We start from the raw sequence: 17335 nt of genomic DNA on the forward strand, positions 1-17335 counted from the left end.
TATCTTATCAACACAACGAACCATAAGAAACTTCCAAGATTGATGACTATATTTTCAGGTAAATAGTAGATGATTAAATAACTTAGTTTTTATTTAAGTTAAATTATCACTATAATTTACATCTGTTTCACTACAACCCCATAGCGTGTAGGATTGTTCTCCAGGTAGAATAACATAGTAGGCAACACATGGTCGAAGTGCTTGGCTCAACACCTGAGCGGGGACGTGTCTCGCATGTAAACAGCTTGGCTACTCCCAAAAGTAGTATTTTCGGTCAGTTCTAAGGCTAAAATACACAAAACTGACGTTTTACAGTCATTTTGAAGATTAGCCATGATTAACAAAATTTGTTTTGGTTGCTCTTTAGATAACCTTAGGTTTAACAAGTAGGCTGGCTTCTACAGGGTAGGTAATAAGGTGAGTTACTGTACAAATATGAGATAAATACCGGCTTAAGATTAAACAAATACATTTTCCAATTTTGGAAAAAATATTTCAATTTACAAGCCTATTACGACGGTTTACTTATCCTCCATAAGAACTGCATTCTAATTTTTTTTTCTACGTAATCATTAACCATCTAACAAACCTTTAGTATATTAAACTAATTTTAAGCTGTACAACATGTTTCAAAAAGACACTACCAAGTTATATGTTTTAGGGTCAAAAATTTTAAAAGCCAGTTATTAGACCATTAACCCATAACACCTCAATCGTTTAGACAAACTCATTGGAATAAACGTGCAATGAACGGGAGGTTTTTGGTCTCTGGGGACCTCAAAACGAAAAAGTAAATGGGTCCCTCTAGGTTTTACTATAACACCTACGGAATCAGCTTATTCTGTATAACTATGGGGGAATTTCGCTAAAACAACCATTTTAGAATAAATACTTTCCTTTTGTTATTTGAGAGCAAAACAACAGGGGGGACCTATACAACTAGTTTATATTTTCAACACTAAAAACATTTAGTTTACACATCATAGCACTCTATTTTCTTTTACAATCGTAAATTGTGTTTTGGAATAATTTTATATTTATGTCTATCGTCTAAGTTTGAGAAGTACTTTAGTTAAAATTATAATTTTTACTTAAATAAAACGTGTATAGTTTAAATAAGAAACGTAACTAGGGTGTAATTATATATTTTTATAAAATCATCACATTGAAAGTGTACACATTTGGTGGGGTTTAAAACAGGTTTTAAAAGATTATGATTTGAGAACATTTTTAATGTTACACTATGATGTTATATCAATGTAAAAATCATAACACCCGTTAACAACTCACTATCCAACCCAGCCCCTTGTAATCATCCTTCTTTAGAATATGATTCTCAATGGTGCAATTTTGAAATTATATTACTAAAAAATAATATGATTTGAAATCAATTGTTTAAATGCTTCTATTAATTAATCAGTAGCTATTGTAGCTTGTTTGCGATACAAACAGTTGATTAGTTTAATCAAGTAGTTCTCGCCACCACCACTGCGACACTTGGCAGCACCGTCGCTTGACAATGTTCTTGTTTTGTATAATTAACTCTGACAATTTTACGGTGAAACTATTCAAATCACACATTTTCCGTGTCTTGACATCTTAGCTTCTTGCTTGTGACGAGACATTAGATTTTACTTAAGAAAATGTCTATGGTAAAAACATACTTATGGCATGAAATAAAAATTCGAACAATTTAAATAACAAAACATCCCCTTTTTCAAAGGGAGGATATATTTCTATTTTTAAGTAGTCAACTTACAAATTAGTTGAGATCTAACTGTAGACTGGTTTGTGATAAGATATATAGAATATTAAATCTCTACTTAAAAATCATCTCTCAGGAAAATTTGATCGTTTTTTCTGAGTCCAACTTTGAATTTTCTCCGGAACATCAGCATTGCGGTCGCGGAGTGCAGACAATGCCATCAGCAACTGTCTTTGTCTTGAGATGTTTATCTGGATTACTTTGGTACTTGGCCTTGCCTCACTTGCTTTGGTTTGATAGCTAAGTATAAGATTTTTAAGTGTAAGATTAGTATAGTTTTTATAATTCTAATGGTAATGAAATATATTGATATCTAATGCTATTACAATAGCTGGGATCAATAGTTAATCACAAGTGCTGGTGTAGTTCGTTGACTGGTCAGTTCTGGGAAAGGTCAGTAGCTTTTTGGGGAATGATATAGAACCCAGTTTTCACTTCTTGAACATTCAACATATACTAAATTACGTGAGCTACTGTGTATGAAGGCATTTAATAAATGAACCCGTCTGTTAAATATCTGATATGAGACAGTAACCAAGCTTTGCAGGTCATCACACTCTATTATATACTCAGCCATTATGTCCCTGTTTCAATATTTTTCTATACTATCATGCATAATGCCTTATTATATATTATTGTGTGTATATTGGTAGGCCGTTACTCGATGCTGCTTAGTTTTTTTTTTGTTTTTTTTTTAGTATAATACATACATGTATGACTCACAACTGTCTGTTTACATTAAGAACAATAATATCATCGAATAATGTCTAAAACATGTAATAAAACAAATGATAATATTTTACCATACTCAAGTATTGGTGCATAGCATTTCGTTCACAATTTCACATCTTATGTCATAAAAAGAAGTTAGTGTTTTTTTTTGTTTTTTTTAAGCAAAGAGAATCGACTTTAAAAAACTTAAAATCCTAATAATACTTAGTTTTGTGTTCACGGACACACATACACACAAACATATCAGTAGTAGATCAGTGATCATAGTGATCGCCTGGTAATCAAAAGGTCCGGTTCGATCCTGAGAAAAGTGTAAAGCTTTTTGGTGGTTCGACACTAGACCCAGCTGTCCTTCAATGAATGATCAAGAAGTTATTCAATGAATGATCTTGACTAATGAAACAGCTGGTCTTAGCCAGTAACTAATCTAAACAAGGCACCACACAACATTCTACACTCAACATTCAGTCCTATTTGGTTGAAAATACGCTCATAGCACGTTCTCATCTCAAATGGATATGCATTTGAATACATTTGGATATATTGTAACATTTATATACATTTGGTTTAATAGTGTCTTTTGCCTCTGGGGTCATCAAAATGTTTAAATGAAATGAAAAAAGGAAATGGGTCCCGTGTCTAGGTCTCCCACCTACAGTAATAGCTTCTTCCCTTTCCCTATTCACTTAAACAAGCTCGATTCCAGAAATTGTACAAAAATATAATATTACCAAATCAGTTCATTTATGTCTAATAATAAGCCATACAAATTTCAACTACAGTAATAAAAAATGTAAATACAAAAAGTATAACACAGAACATTGCATAAAGAAAATAATAGAAGAAAAGAAGAAAAGATCCTAGAACTTAGCTATGAATAGTAAAAGCAGTCGAGAAATAAGATTGCTAACTAAAAGCTTTTGAGATAAAAAAGCTTTTGACGCAGACATAATTTCCACTGCTTGTATTATCAAGTTCTTGTAATTATAAAAAGTTTCCATCTTGAGTCTCGTCTTCTTTGTCAGAAGCAGAAGTGTCAGAGTCAGTTAAATCAACCGACTTAATGATTAATTAGTTTTAGTCTCGCTTGTACTCGTAGAGCATTTAACGCATTATAGAATACACAATTGTTTGAGGGGGTTATGCTATACGATTGTAACATATTTCCTTCAATACATAAACAGTTTTGGTGTTGTGTATTTAGTTATATGCATCCCAATAAAAACTTTAATAAATAGACTCTATATCTCATATTTATAATCACGCTATTCATTGATATATTGCTACAGTTGTATAGCCTGCAAAATGGCATTACACATTTTTAATTATGTTTTATGATAGTACAACTAAATTTGTTTATTATATAGGTTTTGATTATTCAGACATGACTGAACATGAATTTTAAGCTATCTTTAAAACATAAACCCCTAATATGTATCTATATTTTTGTATAGCAGGTTTTGTCATCGATGGTTAAAACTAAGTTCGTTTTATACATCGATGGGTCTTATAGAGTCTCCTTAACACAAAAAGGAGTGTGAGGTAAGCATAAGTAAGCTGGCAATCAATCAACCTGGATGGCTTTAAACCCCAATTAGTCTGGATTATTGAGAGTTTGCTATATTCCCTTTATCAACAACAAATGAATTTAGCATAGAAAAATTCTACTAAAAACAACAGCATGCATTCAGATTCAATACGTCTTTACTAGTTTGGTTCTTATATTGTGCTAATTGTTTATTTAAAATATTTAAAGATAAAGGTACATCATTTATCAAGGATTTGCCGTATAAACGGAACTTCCACTTCATAGTTGTAGATTCCTGGAGATTGAGGGGTAAACTAGTGATTCAAGTTAATGCCAAGTACTGTAGGAAGCCTCTTTACTCAATACATAATGGAACAGGCGCTTGCTGAAGTTCTTAGAATACTACACTTACTGAAGTTAACTCCTTGTGGTAAAAGAAATACGAATTTTTATTGCTAATGGCAGGCTGTCATGTGCCTGTCAAATAGAGAGGTGTAAAATATAAGATGTAAAATATTTATGATTATTTCGGTTTTTAAACTCTTCTTGTAATTATCTTTTGTATGACCATAATATAATCCATCAATTAGGTAAAAATGTTTTTAGTAGAAAAGGTACTATATTTTTTTAAAATACGTTTTAACTTTCATAGTTTTTACATTGTATTAATTTTTAATTTTAGCCTACCGATTGTTTTTCATTTTCCATTCAAATTATAGTTTCAGTACCATGAGTGACCGCTGGTGTTATAGATTGGTTTATTGTGTTCTATACTGTGGAAGTGAAAAATAATAAGAAATGTAAGCTTTTTAAAAAGTAACATTTAAAAGTAATACATACAGCATAAACAACATGTTATAAGGATTTATAAACCCAATACCCATATATAATCTTGTAATTTATAATTATTTTTAAAATAAATCGTAGGTATAAATATCGTAAAATGCTTTAGCTTAAATTACCACAAAACTGTGTTATACTGAGGTAAGACTATCCCGCATCTGGCTTAATGGGAATCCTGACGTGAATAAGTAATTCCTGAATCTATTGACTACACAATATGAGAGCTGCAAATGTATATGAATGGTTTCTTAAGGAAATATGTTGTGTATCAAACATAATATTCATTTATTTCTATATAAATCGAAATTTGCGAATCAAAGTTTTTTCATATTTCTTTAACAGTTAATTGTAGTTTTACAGATTTTTTAAGTACTCCCGCAAAGTGGACTTTGTATTCATATGAAAGTAATGGAAATTTTTCTTAACCATGAGACAGTAATATCTTTTTTAATCTTATGCTGAATGATTTACAATTTCAGTACTCTATACCGATATGGTAAACACTTTCTCTATTCAAAATAAAAATTGCTACTTCGAAACATTCAAAAACAGAATAGCTTTATTTATTCTAGAAAAGTGAGCATAAAATTTATCTCTTTCTTTACATACACAATATGTATTTATACAAAGATTTGAGCTAAGCCAGACTGAACTAGTTCAAGCAACCAAATATTTAAACGTTTACAGCTATAGAATAACACATGGCAAAATTAATGGTTATTTTGGTATGTATTATGATTGTATGTATTTCATAAACTGCAAAAAATATTTCAAAATGCATTTCATTAGTTAAAGTTTTTCTATTTCAATAAACTTTGCAACCTTTGAAGCAAGTTTGCACTGATTCATTGTTAGTTTAGGGTCAATGGCCTTTCCAAGTTCCTAGGGCAATCAAAACTTTGAAGGTGAGTTTTCGTAAACCATTCCCATTTATTTTATCTCAGTTTACGCTGCATTAAAAGTTTACATGCTATAAACTGTTTAAAAAGGTGTTTTAAGGCTTTATAATCAGGTAAAAAATTTTAATCGCCTAAAATAATGTTTACTCGTATACGAAAATAGTATAGACGTCTTTCAAAACTACTTTATATATTGCTTGTATGTTAACTTTTAGAACGGAGTATATATATACACATATTTTCCGGAACTCAAGTTCTCCTTTAAAATGTTGACCCTAGCATCTAGGTCATTTACAATATAAATAATTACTGAAGGTACGCAGATCACTATATTTAAATTTTTACTTCTACTTAAATAGTTTGCAATTTAAGATATATAATTCAAACCTAATTCTGTATCTGTTTCGAAATGTATGTGAAAACCCCCTAGGGTTAACCTCTCAGGGCCTAAAAATTGCATATCACTATAATCTTGATACAAAATGGACGCATCGCATGCTTATTAAAAAGATTAGTGTGGTTTAACTAATTATTCATTACTCTAGTTGGGCAACTACATGACAATTTCTATTAACTGTTCAAATCCCCTGTTATAGGGACCATACCGAATATCAAACTACAGTGTACAGTATTGCTTTGCCTATGAGAGTAGACCACCTGCTATATTGGAATACAATTGCAATCCAGACATATTGGTGTAGTCTACTAAGGCTCTACACACATTATTTTACGTTATTCAACGGAGCTTTTATTATTTTCATCTCTATGTATACTAAAATAGCTCATCCGTACGATGATCGTCGGTTTAAAATCTGGCAAAACATATAACTTTCCTGTTCTAAACATGACTTTTCCTTTGTAAAACAGAAATTTAGCTTTCAAAAACAAATTGTTCAACTACCCGTTAGGGTTACGCCTGGGTAATAACAAAAACCATATCAATCACGTTTAAGGGGAAGTGATCCAAGCCCATTAAATGTTTGTGGATGCGCTAGACGACAGAACCACCCCACTCATGCCGAAAGCCCGAGACTATAACAACTAGACTGGGCTGCACTAATAACCACATTCACACTGTTTACAATTGGAAATAAAGGATGATGTTCAACTTATTTTATGTGTGTTACGACACAAAGAGGAATACTTCTTCGCTAATTTTAAGAAATCACTAATAATTTTTTTAAAGAAAAATCAAATTGAGTACTGCTAAAATGGGTATTATGTTTTGTTTCATGCAACCTAGATGAACATGTACACATTTTAAAACGGATACGAAAGTCTGAATAGTATTTTATATATGGTATGTATTTAAATGTACGATAAATCTAGTATTATTTACATATTAAATACTACCCGTACACATGATTATGTTTGGATTAAAAAGTTTGTCTTTTGTATGTACGTGAAACAGTTTTTATCAAATCTCATTTATTAACGTACAACTTATTGACGTAACTTTTAACGTATAAAGTAAAACCGACTTAGGTACCACAGTAATAATTTGAAAAACAAGAGAGCTGCAGACCAAATATGAAACCAGAGTCTAACATTATATTACCTCCAAGTGGGTAGCACCTGCTTGGTATTGGAATACAATTGGAACTCTTGTCATAGCCTATTGCAGATGTGTTCTCTGGTTCTGCTTGGTAAAATTAAAACCTTTACTATGCAATGATTTTATTTTAAGGTAATTTAGGCATATTACCTTTCGTGTTCTTACAAGTAGTTTCGTGTTTATCCTATAAGTATGTTATACAGGTTTTAAAAGTGTTTGATATAGATAAGATTTTTAGACTGATTTCTTTCATTACTTTTAAGTTTTAGTGTTTCTACCATCTCATATCATAAGACACTAAAGTACTGACAGATATTACTTCTCAAAACATACCATAGACCCTAGCTTCTCTTTGTCAGAGCCAGAAGTTGGTTAATGTCAGATTAATCAACCTGTCTTGATAGGATTAGTTTAGTTTAGTTTCAAACTGTGTCCATAACCTACCTGTTGAGCAGCGTTCTACTCCAAAGAGAATATATTGGATATAAGATTATAAAATTGAGCCCTTTTAATACTGGCTTGTTAGAGACTGAGTTTATAAATTATTTGTTGTTTGCACTGTTAATGATGGTGCCATCATAAAGAAATAATTAAATAGACTACGACCTTCAATATTGTAAATATATACAGTTGTTATATTGAACACTTTTACAAGAATGAAGTATTTTAAAAATATACTGCAAAGGCGATCAATTTCAACCAATTACACTAGTACACTCAGGTCTAGAAAGAGAGCGATTGGTCAAATACAAATAAATTGTAATAGTGTCCCGGTGTTCTATTTAAAAGTGGTTAAAAGTACAACTATACAATTTCTTCCATCTGTTACTTGTTTACCCCTTGATTTTAAACTTTTAGAAACCTAATGCATATTGCTGCATTCTGTTTTGCTGCAGTAAGACGAAATATAAGTATACTTTTTTGTGCAAAGTATGTAAACTTGATATCATAAAACTTGACATCGATCACACAAAATGTTCTACCAAGGATCATTATAATAACACTTCTTTATGGATATGTAGACATGTTGTTTTATATTTGAACATAATGTGGATTTCTGAAAGCTGTTTTATATAATTTCTAAAAGAATATTTGTATATTTAATGGTGCTGCACTTCGTTTCGTGTATACTGTTCCTGTACACCTTTTTCTTTTTTCTATATCTCCTGATGGTTTTTGCTGTCCATTTTCATCCGAGTCAAAGTTGTTTTCTTCAGAAATATATTCATTTTCGTAATCGACTAATCGGTTTTGCTTTTTATTGCTTTTCTCCAGACAATTATCTTCCCTTCTCTCAATATTATTTTTATTGGAAACGTTGTCAGTTGAACAATCTTCCGTTGGTCTTTTGAGTAATGCATTCTTAATCCTTTCAGTAAGGTCTGGTACAAATAATATAAGGAGCAATAGTATTACTATGACAACCGAAAGTATACGTATCCAAAACCAAATTGGTTTAGGGTTTAGCTGAAACAGTAAAAACAAATATTATTATTAAATAAACTTAGTCCTTGATTTTAAAGGGTGAGATACACTGTGGAAACTGCGAGTCCACTGTTTCTGTGAAGGCCCTGTCAAACTGTTAGGCCTCTGGGATTGTTCACATACAGTTTGACGAGTGTGTAAATTAAGTCTTGAAACAAATCTCTATTTTTTAAACCAGAACAGAAGTATTCTGTTTGTAGCATTGATTCTTAACAAAGGTTCCGCAACTTTATACACCCAAAAAAATTGTTTAACCCCCTAACAGGGTAGGGGGTGACTTATTTTTTTCAAATTGCAGCCCCTATTGAGTGACCCCTCAGTTTTAAAGGCTTGTTAAAAGAAACACAATGACGCAAACCCGAGGTGAATATCTCACATAAATCAAATTTCAAATCAAAGGCGCTTTTTCACATGAATCAAATTTTAGAATACCTGCTAATTATTGTGATTGTATTTGGGCTAGGGATGAAATATCTACCTCGGGTTTGAGTCATTGTATTTCTTTTGACAAGCCCTTCAAAATGAGGGATCAATCAACCAACAGGGGTTGTTATACAAAACATTTATCACCCACTTCCCCGACCCTGTTACAAGGGGTTAAAAATATTGTTGATGTAAAAAATTGTGGAACTTTTTGTTAACAGTCAATCAACAAACAGATTATTTCTATCTATTTTGGTTTAAAAAATACAGATTTGTTTCAAGACTTAATTTACACACTGTATAAAATATGTCTCGTAGCAGTTATATTGATTTTTACACTATGTATAAAATTATAAAAAAATAAAAAATTAAAAATATTACAATCACCTACCTTTCTGTAAACACCGACGCAATGGTTTCCGATACAAATATCAATCTGAAATTATAAGTAATTTAATTTTTTTCAAAGTGTCAGTTGATTAAAATAAACTAAAAAGAATAATTTAAATGGAATATAATGCAATTCAATTTAAATCGACTCACATTTAGATTGTATTCTTATTACATGAAGGTAAAAGTATAAAACAAAATCCAGAAAATATATAGGCCTATATATTATTGGTTCCTAGTTATAAATATTGTTACAGTTATGATAACCCAATCAATAATTATTTTGACAGTCAGTTGTATTTATTGTGTAGTGTAATGTTTTGAATAAACTAAACGTATTTTAGGTCCATTTTAGTCGTTCGTAAGAGATAGTATATTCATATTGAATGAACCTCATAACATTAGTTTTAGTTTGTATTGCCATAGATAAAACATACTCCCTCAGTCGTGGTTAGTCTATGGTATTACTCTATGGTGCCATTAGTTTTATTAGAAATAGTAATTTCAAAATTCTCTCTCTGGAGAAATAGATGCATGACATGCTATCAAAATCTGTGAAAAGATATTACTATACTATACTATTAGATATACTATAGGTTTATAGTTTATTTTTAATACAACTACATGTAAGAAACGTACCCCCATTGTGTAGTTGTCACAAGTAATCTTGGATAGTTGTCGCGTTAAAATTATATGTTGGCGATACAATGTAAGTGTACGTGTAAGAAATTTTACTGTATAATTTTCTGAATTACTATAGAAACAAAAAAACCTAAATGTTGAAACCAGTTCGAGTTTTGATTAACCTCACATGCTCACAAAATCAACAATTCGTTAGGCACATGGTTGTAGAATATTAAAAAAATAAAATTAATAAGAATATTTTGTAATTGATATTTACACTTAGCGAAGTTTATTTCTTAAATAAGAAGCGTGATTCGTAAATTTTACTTTTTATTGAAATTCTTAATTCTAAAAAAACACTTGGATAAAAACTTTTAAATAAATGTTCTACTGCTATTCGCAGTTATTTTTAAATATTTAATTTTAGATGTTCGAATAATTTAACTCATTATAATACTTCCACTTTCAATTGAAAAGAGTAGTGTTATAATAGAATAAATTACCACTTGTTTAATGCTGTGAGGATATTTGGAAAAGAGACGACCAATTTTAAGGTAGACAAGAATAGACGTATCTTAATTTGTATTATATTTATGAATCTAACTTGATTTTTACATTTTATGCTTTTGGCAGAACTGAAACATTCCTGAAAAATGTTTTGTTTTGTACTGAACTCACCTTTTAAGCCTGGGATGTGTTATAAAAGCTAAGGATAGCTAAGTGCGATTTCAAACCATACAAAAATGTAGATTTTTTTTCTCAGTATTAAATCGTTGACTTTAAAATTTAGATTATCACTAAAACCATTCATCTACTCAGTTACACTTTGAATATTAGCTACACAATACACATCTCGTGTGAATTCAATTACAGTATTACTATTCAATGTTTTATATATTACAGCTTCAAAATGTATGCCAGTTACGTGATATGAGTATACCTTTTACAATCAACAAAGCAATAATATACCAAACTTAGCCATAAACAAGGCTGGTACAATGTCAAATCTGCCTTAAATGGGTTTCCTCACTTAGAATTCATAATTAGAGCATTCGTCTTAGGCCGAATACCCATGGAAATTATTGGTTTGGTCTTCAAAACCAAGTAATTTTATTTTTAATTGTAGTTTTTATTTTTGTTTTTTTTACTGTTTCGTTACATATTGAATTATTTTTTAGATGACTGATACAGTATTTCAAATGTATGAGTATGGCCATAAATATGTTTTACAAAACTATAAATATTATAGGCTTATGTTTTAACCAACATTAAAAAATACAATTTTCATATTTTTATTAATTTGCTTTTGCATTATTTGGATTTTTTCGCGAAAAAAATGTTGATTGAAAAAAAAATTATTAAAATTTTACTTATACAACTAAAAAATAAACAATGAAAACCACCCCTTAAAACCGAGTATCAATGGAAAAAACCCGTATTCCCAAATTAACTAATGTTTTCTAACAAGATAGATTTATTCGTTATTTCGTTGTATTCGGAAACCACCAAGTATAAGAAAAAGTTTTTATTTTTTGAATTAGAACTCATCAGATTATTGTAAATAGCATCAACAATACTGGCTCAGCAATTCCATTACATTTACATTATTAGATTGATAAATATTGAAGATAACCATTCATGCCATAGCTGGGCAATCTCATTGGTTTGATTAGAAATCTCTTTTCAGACCTCAAGATATTGGATCAAGTAAAAATTATACTCGTAGGGTCCAATAAACAAGTATAAATGTAATAATTTATACTACAGAGCTGTATAACTTCAATATTAGCCTAAGTTAAAAAGAAGCCATTTCATTTCCATGTACACCATTGACTTTTTATTAATAAAATAAATGAAATCGTACATTTAGTTAAATTAAACCTCTGTATCTCAGGCCTAAATAATTATTTAATTAAAACAATCTTACTTTATGATGGCCTTCCGTAGAGCTCTATTTTAATACAGGAACTCGTCAGTAAAAAAATATACAAATGCATGAATATTATTAATATAACTATTCTAAATATAAATTTCAATTACCATTTTCTTTCGTACAATGTGCTTTTTGCAAGTTAACATACTTATAACCTAATTAATCACATTTTAGAATTTGAGGTTAACCAACATTGAATATTATTTTCCCATATCCATGTTCAATAGTATTTTAATACAAATTTTTATTTCAGATATAACTTTCCCAGATTATAATGGATAATAATATTTTGTACTAACAATGTCTACGAGATTTACCTACCATGAGATACAGAATTATGAATGAAATCAAAATTAGTGAGGGAAATGAAAAAAAGAAACAATGTTACCACTACAAACAATTAAAATAAACCAAATTATGCCTGTTGCATACTATAACTAAATTTGCTGGATTTTCTTAAACAAACAATACAAGAATCAGTATAAAATGTAATTTCATGATACTCAAAAAACATGAAAATTTTTAAAATAATGAATTGATTTCTGAAACCGAAGTTACATTATGGCTTCCCGTAATATGTTCCTTTCCACTATTCATATATTTCTTAAAAATATTATATATTTGTTGTTCGTGTGGAACCTATTATGTGAATTAAGTTTATCACCTATTCCCTATTCTCTAGTTATTTTTTGACGTACGTTGTTGTCAATGATATTTTACTAACTGTTGGGGCTTTCGGATGTTCTTTTTGGCGTAAATAGTCACAATGCAACGAATATATCAAGCTCTGTAACTTTCAAATTATTAATCCTAAGTTGATTACCATTTTGCTAAAGCAACAAAATGGTGCTTATTATTTAGTTCTAATAACACAAGTATAGTTTACAAGACCAATATAACACACAAGTTTTTTTATCATGAGAAGTGTCATGTTGGTTGAATTTGTGTTTAATTTCCGTAAACAATCTGTTAATTCAGCCCAGTGTCATTCTCTATCACACGGTTATTACTCGCCTCACATAGTCTGCCCGAACATGTATTTGTTTCATTATTTAACATGTCAACGCTTGTAACATTTGCTGACAGCTGGGTTTTGTCACGTTTGTTTACAATTTTTGCGTTTTATGACGAGTTGAACAAATGTTTATAAATATTGTGCATAAGTAGGTTAAAACTTTAAAATAGTGGTATGATCGATTAGTCTGCTGTATAATAAAACATGGAGTGAGATATTGTTTTGGACATCTTGTTAAAAAATCCTGGCATTGGTAAATAATATTTAAATTACACTGATGTGTATGATTTAAAATACTATCTATACATTAATAGGAAAGCATGTTTCTTAAAAACCTTTTTTCTCAGCTCGCGTTTATCGCAAAGAAAATATACGCGTTCTGTTAGAAAGATATTTTCCTATATATGTGCAGAATCCCTTTATAAATTAAAGTGGGCTAAAAAATAAGCACAATAAACGCATTTTAAATTTGAAAAGATCAACATGGGCCGTATAGGTTGCCATGCTCATGAAGAAATATAAACAGAAAATCAGAAAAAAATTAACAAATTCCAATCACATGTTTTATTTACAGTGTCTGCACAATACATATTTTCGGTTGAGTTTTCAACCACTGGGCGACCTCTAGTACTACATCAAAAACTATTACGATTAGGTCATTTATTCATGATTCATTTATGATTAATTATTTTTATTAATTAATATCCTGTAAACAAGCACGTGTACAAACTTATATTTTTGTCCAAATATTTTTGATTGTTTGTTTATCATCGGGTATTTGGCCACAAGATATCCATTGGAGTTGGTCACAAGGCTGGGAAAATTCCATTTTAAGTCCTACAACCCTTTAAAGTGCCCAATCGTCGATAACTCTTGTAGCTGCAGTTAATAAAAACAGCTGTACAGGTTATTTTGACTGAAATCTACATATTTGTAAAGGTGTATTATAATGTTTTCTTCGTATAATCTATTGATTAATCTATTTTATCTTTAATTTAGCTAATTAACTTATATAATAAATATTATGTTTAATTCAATCTCCTGGTACTTACTTATAAAATATGAGGTTGATTTCAACTCTAAGGTTGATGTATCAGTTGGATTAATATACATGTTCTCTTTGCAATTCACTGCCGAATGATCAGGCGCAGAACCCAGGTGTGTCTGGAGAGTTATCCAATCTGACCAAACATTTGTGTCCGACACACACTAAACTTGTGATATTTATTGCCGGTAAAACAGTGCCAATAGACTATCCTGTTGCGAGCATTGCATTTTATTGCTTCGGATAAATTACTCTGTTCATTTTGTTTTAAATTTATTGTTAAAACTGTTTTGAATTTTTTAACGTGTTTTAAATGACATTATTTTCAGATGGATCACACTTTATTGTCAATTATTTGTTTGCCTACAATAGTAATTCAAACGTATATATATTTCATCACCATTCGATATTTTACACTATAAAAGGTATACAGTAACATCAGCTGGTATCACCGTACATAATGTTGTTTCTGACCAACCCCAAATAATTATTACGATAAATTAAAAATTATTGCGAATTAATTGTATGATATGAATTTTAAAGCTGAGGCCTATTTAGAGTTTTATAAATTTCTTGTTCAATTTTCCACACATATTTCTCATAGCAACGACATATTTTTTATTAAAATTCCAATTATGCACTTACCTAATATACAATTTATATGTATTAAATGAAAATTGTTTGAATAGTGTTGCGCGGCTGTGATTTTTAAGTACAGATATAGCGAAGAGACAGAATTGTTTTATTTAAATGGGGGTAAGCTATTAAATTGTATCTTTATATTATCCAATACTGTAAGCCGTTTTAAGCAGGCTAGTTTCATAGCCATGGTTACGGTTAGTTACACTTCAAGGTTAACTACTTAACAACAAAATGCAATACCGCATCTCATAACCTCCTTGATGACAGTGAAGCTACATAGGCTGAAAAGAATTCATCCAATCGACATCTAAATTGATTCTAGATTTTTGTTTTGTATGTTATTTCACTTAATGGAGTGTAATTAACTCATGTTAAATTTTCATAAAATTTACTTATTTACAGATTGTAAATAAATTATTGTTAAACAAAAAAAAATACTACCACATTGTTACATGAAACATTATAAACAAAACGCGTAAACAAAACGGTTTTTTTTTAATACGAAAGGTGAAAATTTCAAATTTCATTTAATATCACAATAGATTTAATTATTTTGTAACCAACAAGGAATGTTTAACGTTAACTTCATTTTTATTTTTCGTGTATTTGCATGGTTAGTTAATGTCCTAACACTTTTGGATACTGTCAACTCATCTATATAGATCAGCTTTTCTAAAACTTTGTTAATGAAATACAACATAGTTGGACGAACCACCCAGAAAGCTTCTGAAAGATTATAATTCGTGTATTCATACTTTGTTATTATAATTAAATGAAAGGTGATATATTTTGAATCAAGTAGTTATCATTGTAGTTTGCCTTGACTAGTATGTTGGTATATGTAACAGAAATCAGTAACTGAAAACAGCTCGCTCTGTGGAAATAGAGTATAATATCTATGAATTCATACACTAACAAATACCAAACTCACATACGAACATTCCCAACTAAAATCAATATATTTTTCAATTGTAAAAAGTGTTTTTAAGTTTAGTACTTTTTACAGAAATGCAAAGAGCGAGAACCTGAGATATGCATTGGAAGCTATTGCATTGGTATATACCGAAAGGTATGTTTAATTTCAAATGTTTATCATAGTAAACTTAACCTTTTGTGATAGATAATCTTTAAGACTATGTATGGTAAAACAATGCAATACTTATCAACGATGAGTAATTATGTTGTTGTTAAGATTACTTAGCAGATTTTTAATTTAAAGGGGTACTAAATCTGGTATTTCAAAAGAAAAAATTACAAATGTATCCCTTTTAGCTTCTTCAAATGGGAAAATATATAAAAGGGAAGAGTTTAAATACCTAAAAACTGTTTTCACTCTTTTATTCTAGTTAAATATTTTTTTACATGCTTAATTAAAATAATACAACCTTGTATATTTTAAAATAACATTGACAGATTATTACAAATGTTGGGTCTATATGAGAATTCTATTATAAACATATTGTTCTTCCAGAAATCAACAAAATCAGCCTCGAATTGGATTATGTATATTTTCTTGTTGCTCGTGATTGCCTTGGGAGTGTTCCTACTTATTAATTTTGCTCCGGAAATTATGAACTTCTTTGGAAACCTCTTCGCTGGAAAATCGTCAAGAAGAGGTAATAAAAATAGAAACAAGGATTCTAAAGGAAATAGAAGAGATAAAAACAAAAACAAAAATACAGACAGTGATGATGATGACGAAGTCAAATCGTCAAACAGTGGAAAAAGCGGTTCAAAAAAGAAACGCAAAGATAAGGAAAATAAATCTGAATCATCAGCAAATCCCACGGATAATGAAATTGCATCGAAGACGTCCTCAAAACAAAATAAAACTGACAAATTAAAATCGGAGAAACCTGCAAGTTCAGATGACGAGGATGGAAACGGCTGAATTTTTGATATAATACAATCGTAAATATATTATTAGAAAATGATTGTGTATTAAAGTTAACTAAACAACATACGAACAGCAATTCTTTTTCCTTCGTATAAAAAGTATGAGTAGTTTTTTATGAGTACTTCTAAATAATCTTGTTACGGCATTCCGTTGTCGTATGACCTAAAAATACAGTGTTTTATTTCTATACATGGTGTCCCGGAACTCTCTACCAATATTTTAGGGCATTGCTCCTGGGTAAGAAACATACCTAAATATCATATTTCAATTGTCCGGAAGTCCTTAGTTACTCACACAGCCGCCATTTGGTTTTTTTCAGTTATTTTTTTTTCTAAAGAATGGTTAAACATACGAAATGGAAACTTTGCACAAACAATTATGACAACTAGACAAAGCTACAAAAAAATTATGACGATTTTTCAAATTCATAAAACAATATGGCGGCTGTTTAAAATTTTGTTTCTTAAATAACTCAAAAACCGTTGATTTTAGAAAATTTTAAACGGCCGCCATTTTCTTTAATGAATTTGAAAAATCGTCATATTTTTTTGTAGCTTCG

At 30.0% G+C, this 17335-nt stretch overlaps 2 protein-coding genes across 2 annotated transcripts; one reads left to right on the top strand and one right to left on the bottom strand.

The window, feature by feature from the left end:
* Window positions 1–8354: 8354 nt before the first annotated feature.
* On the bottom strand, window positions 8355–10340 carry LOC128999288 (uncharacterized). Its single transcript, XM_054425695.1, has 3 exons — window positions 10260–10340; window positions 9622–9666; window positions 8355–8789 (listed from the first exon to the last, which is right to left on the bottom strand). The coding sequence occupies exons 1-3, from the start codon at window positions 10263–10265 to the stop codon at window positions 8403–8405; spliced, it is 438 nt and encodes a 145-aa protein (XP_054281670.1). The 5' UTR covers window positions 10266–10340; the 3' UTR covers window positions 8355–8402.
* A 4535-nt stretch (window positions 10341–14875) lies between these two features.
* Window positions 14876–16788, top strand: LOC128999357 (putative uncharacterized transmembrane protein DDB_G0288661). Its single transcript, XM_054425814.1, has 3 exons — window positions 14876–14993; window positions 15886–15948; window positions 16351–16788. The coding sequence occupies exons 1-3, from the start codon at window positions 14988–14990 to the stop codon at window positions 16768–16770; spliced, it is 489 nt and encodes a 162-aa protein (XP_054281789.1). The 5' UTR covers window positions 14876–14987; the 3' UTR covers window positions 16771–16788.
* Window positions 16789–17335: the final 547 nt, after the last annotated feature.

This window comes from Macrosteles quadrilineatus, unplaced genomic scaffold (genome assembly GCF_028750875.1).
Source record: "Macrosteles quadrilineatus isolate MER2022 unplaced genomic scaffold, UCM_ALF_1.0 Scaffold_8__2_contigs__length_117827958, whole genome shotgun sequence".
Classification (NCBI taxonomy): Eukaryota; Metazoa; Arthropoda; class Insecta; order Hemiptera; family Cicadellidae; genus Macrosteles; species Macrosteles quadrilineatus.

Excerpts from the sequence above, each read along its gene's own strand:
- LOC128999357 (XM_054425814.1), top strand. Across the intron at positions 15,949-16,350 it reads GCATTGGTATATACCGAAAG|AAATCAACAAAATCAGCCTC; the intron begins GTATGTTTAATT and ends TTGTTCTTCCAG.
- LOC128999288 (XM_054425695.1), bottom strand. Across the intron at positions 8,790-9,621 it reads GCGTCGGTGTTTACAGAAAG|CTAAACCCTAAACCAATTTG; the intron begins GTAGGTGATTGT and ends TTACTGTTTCAG.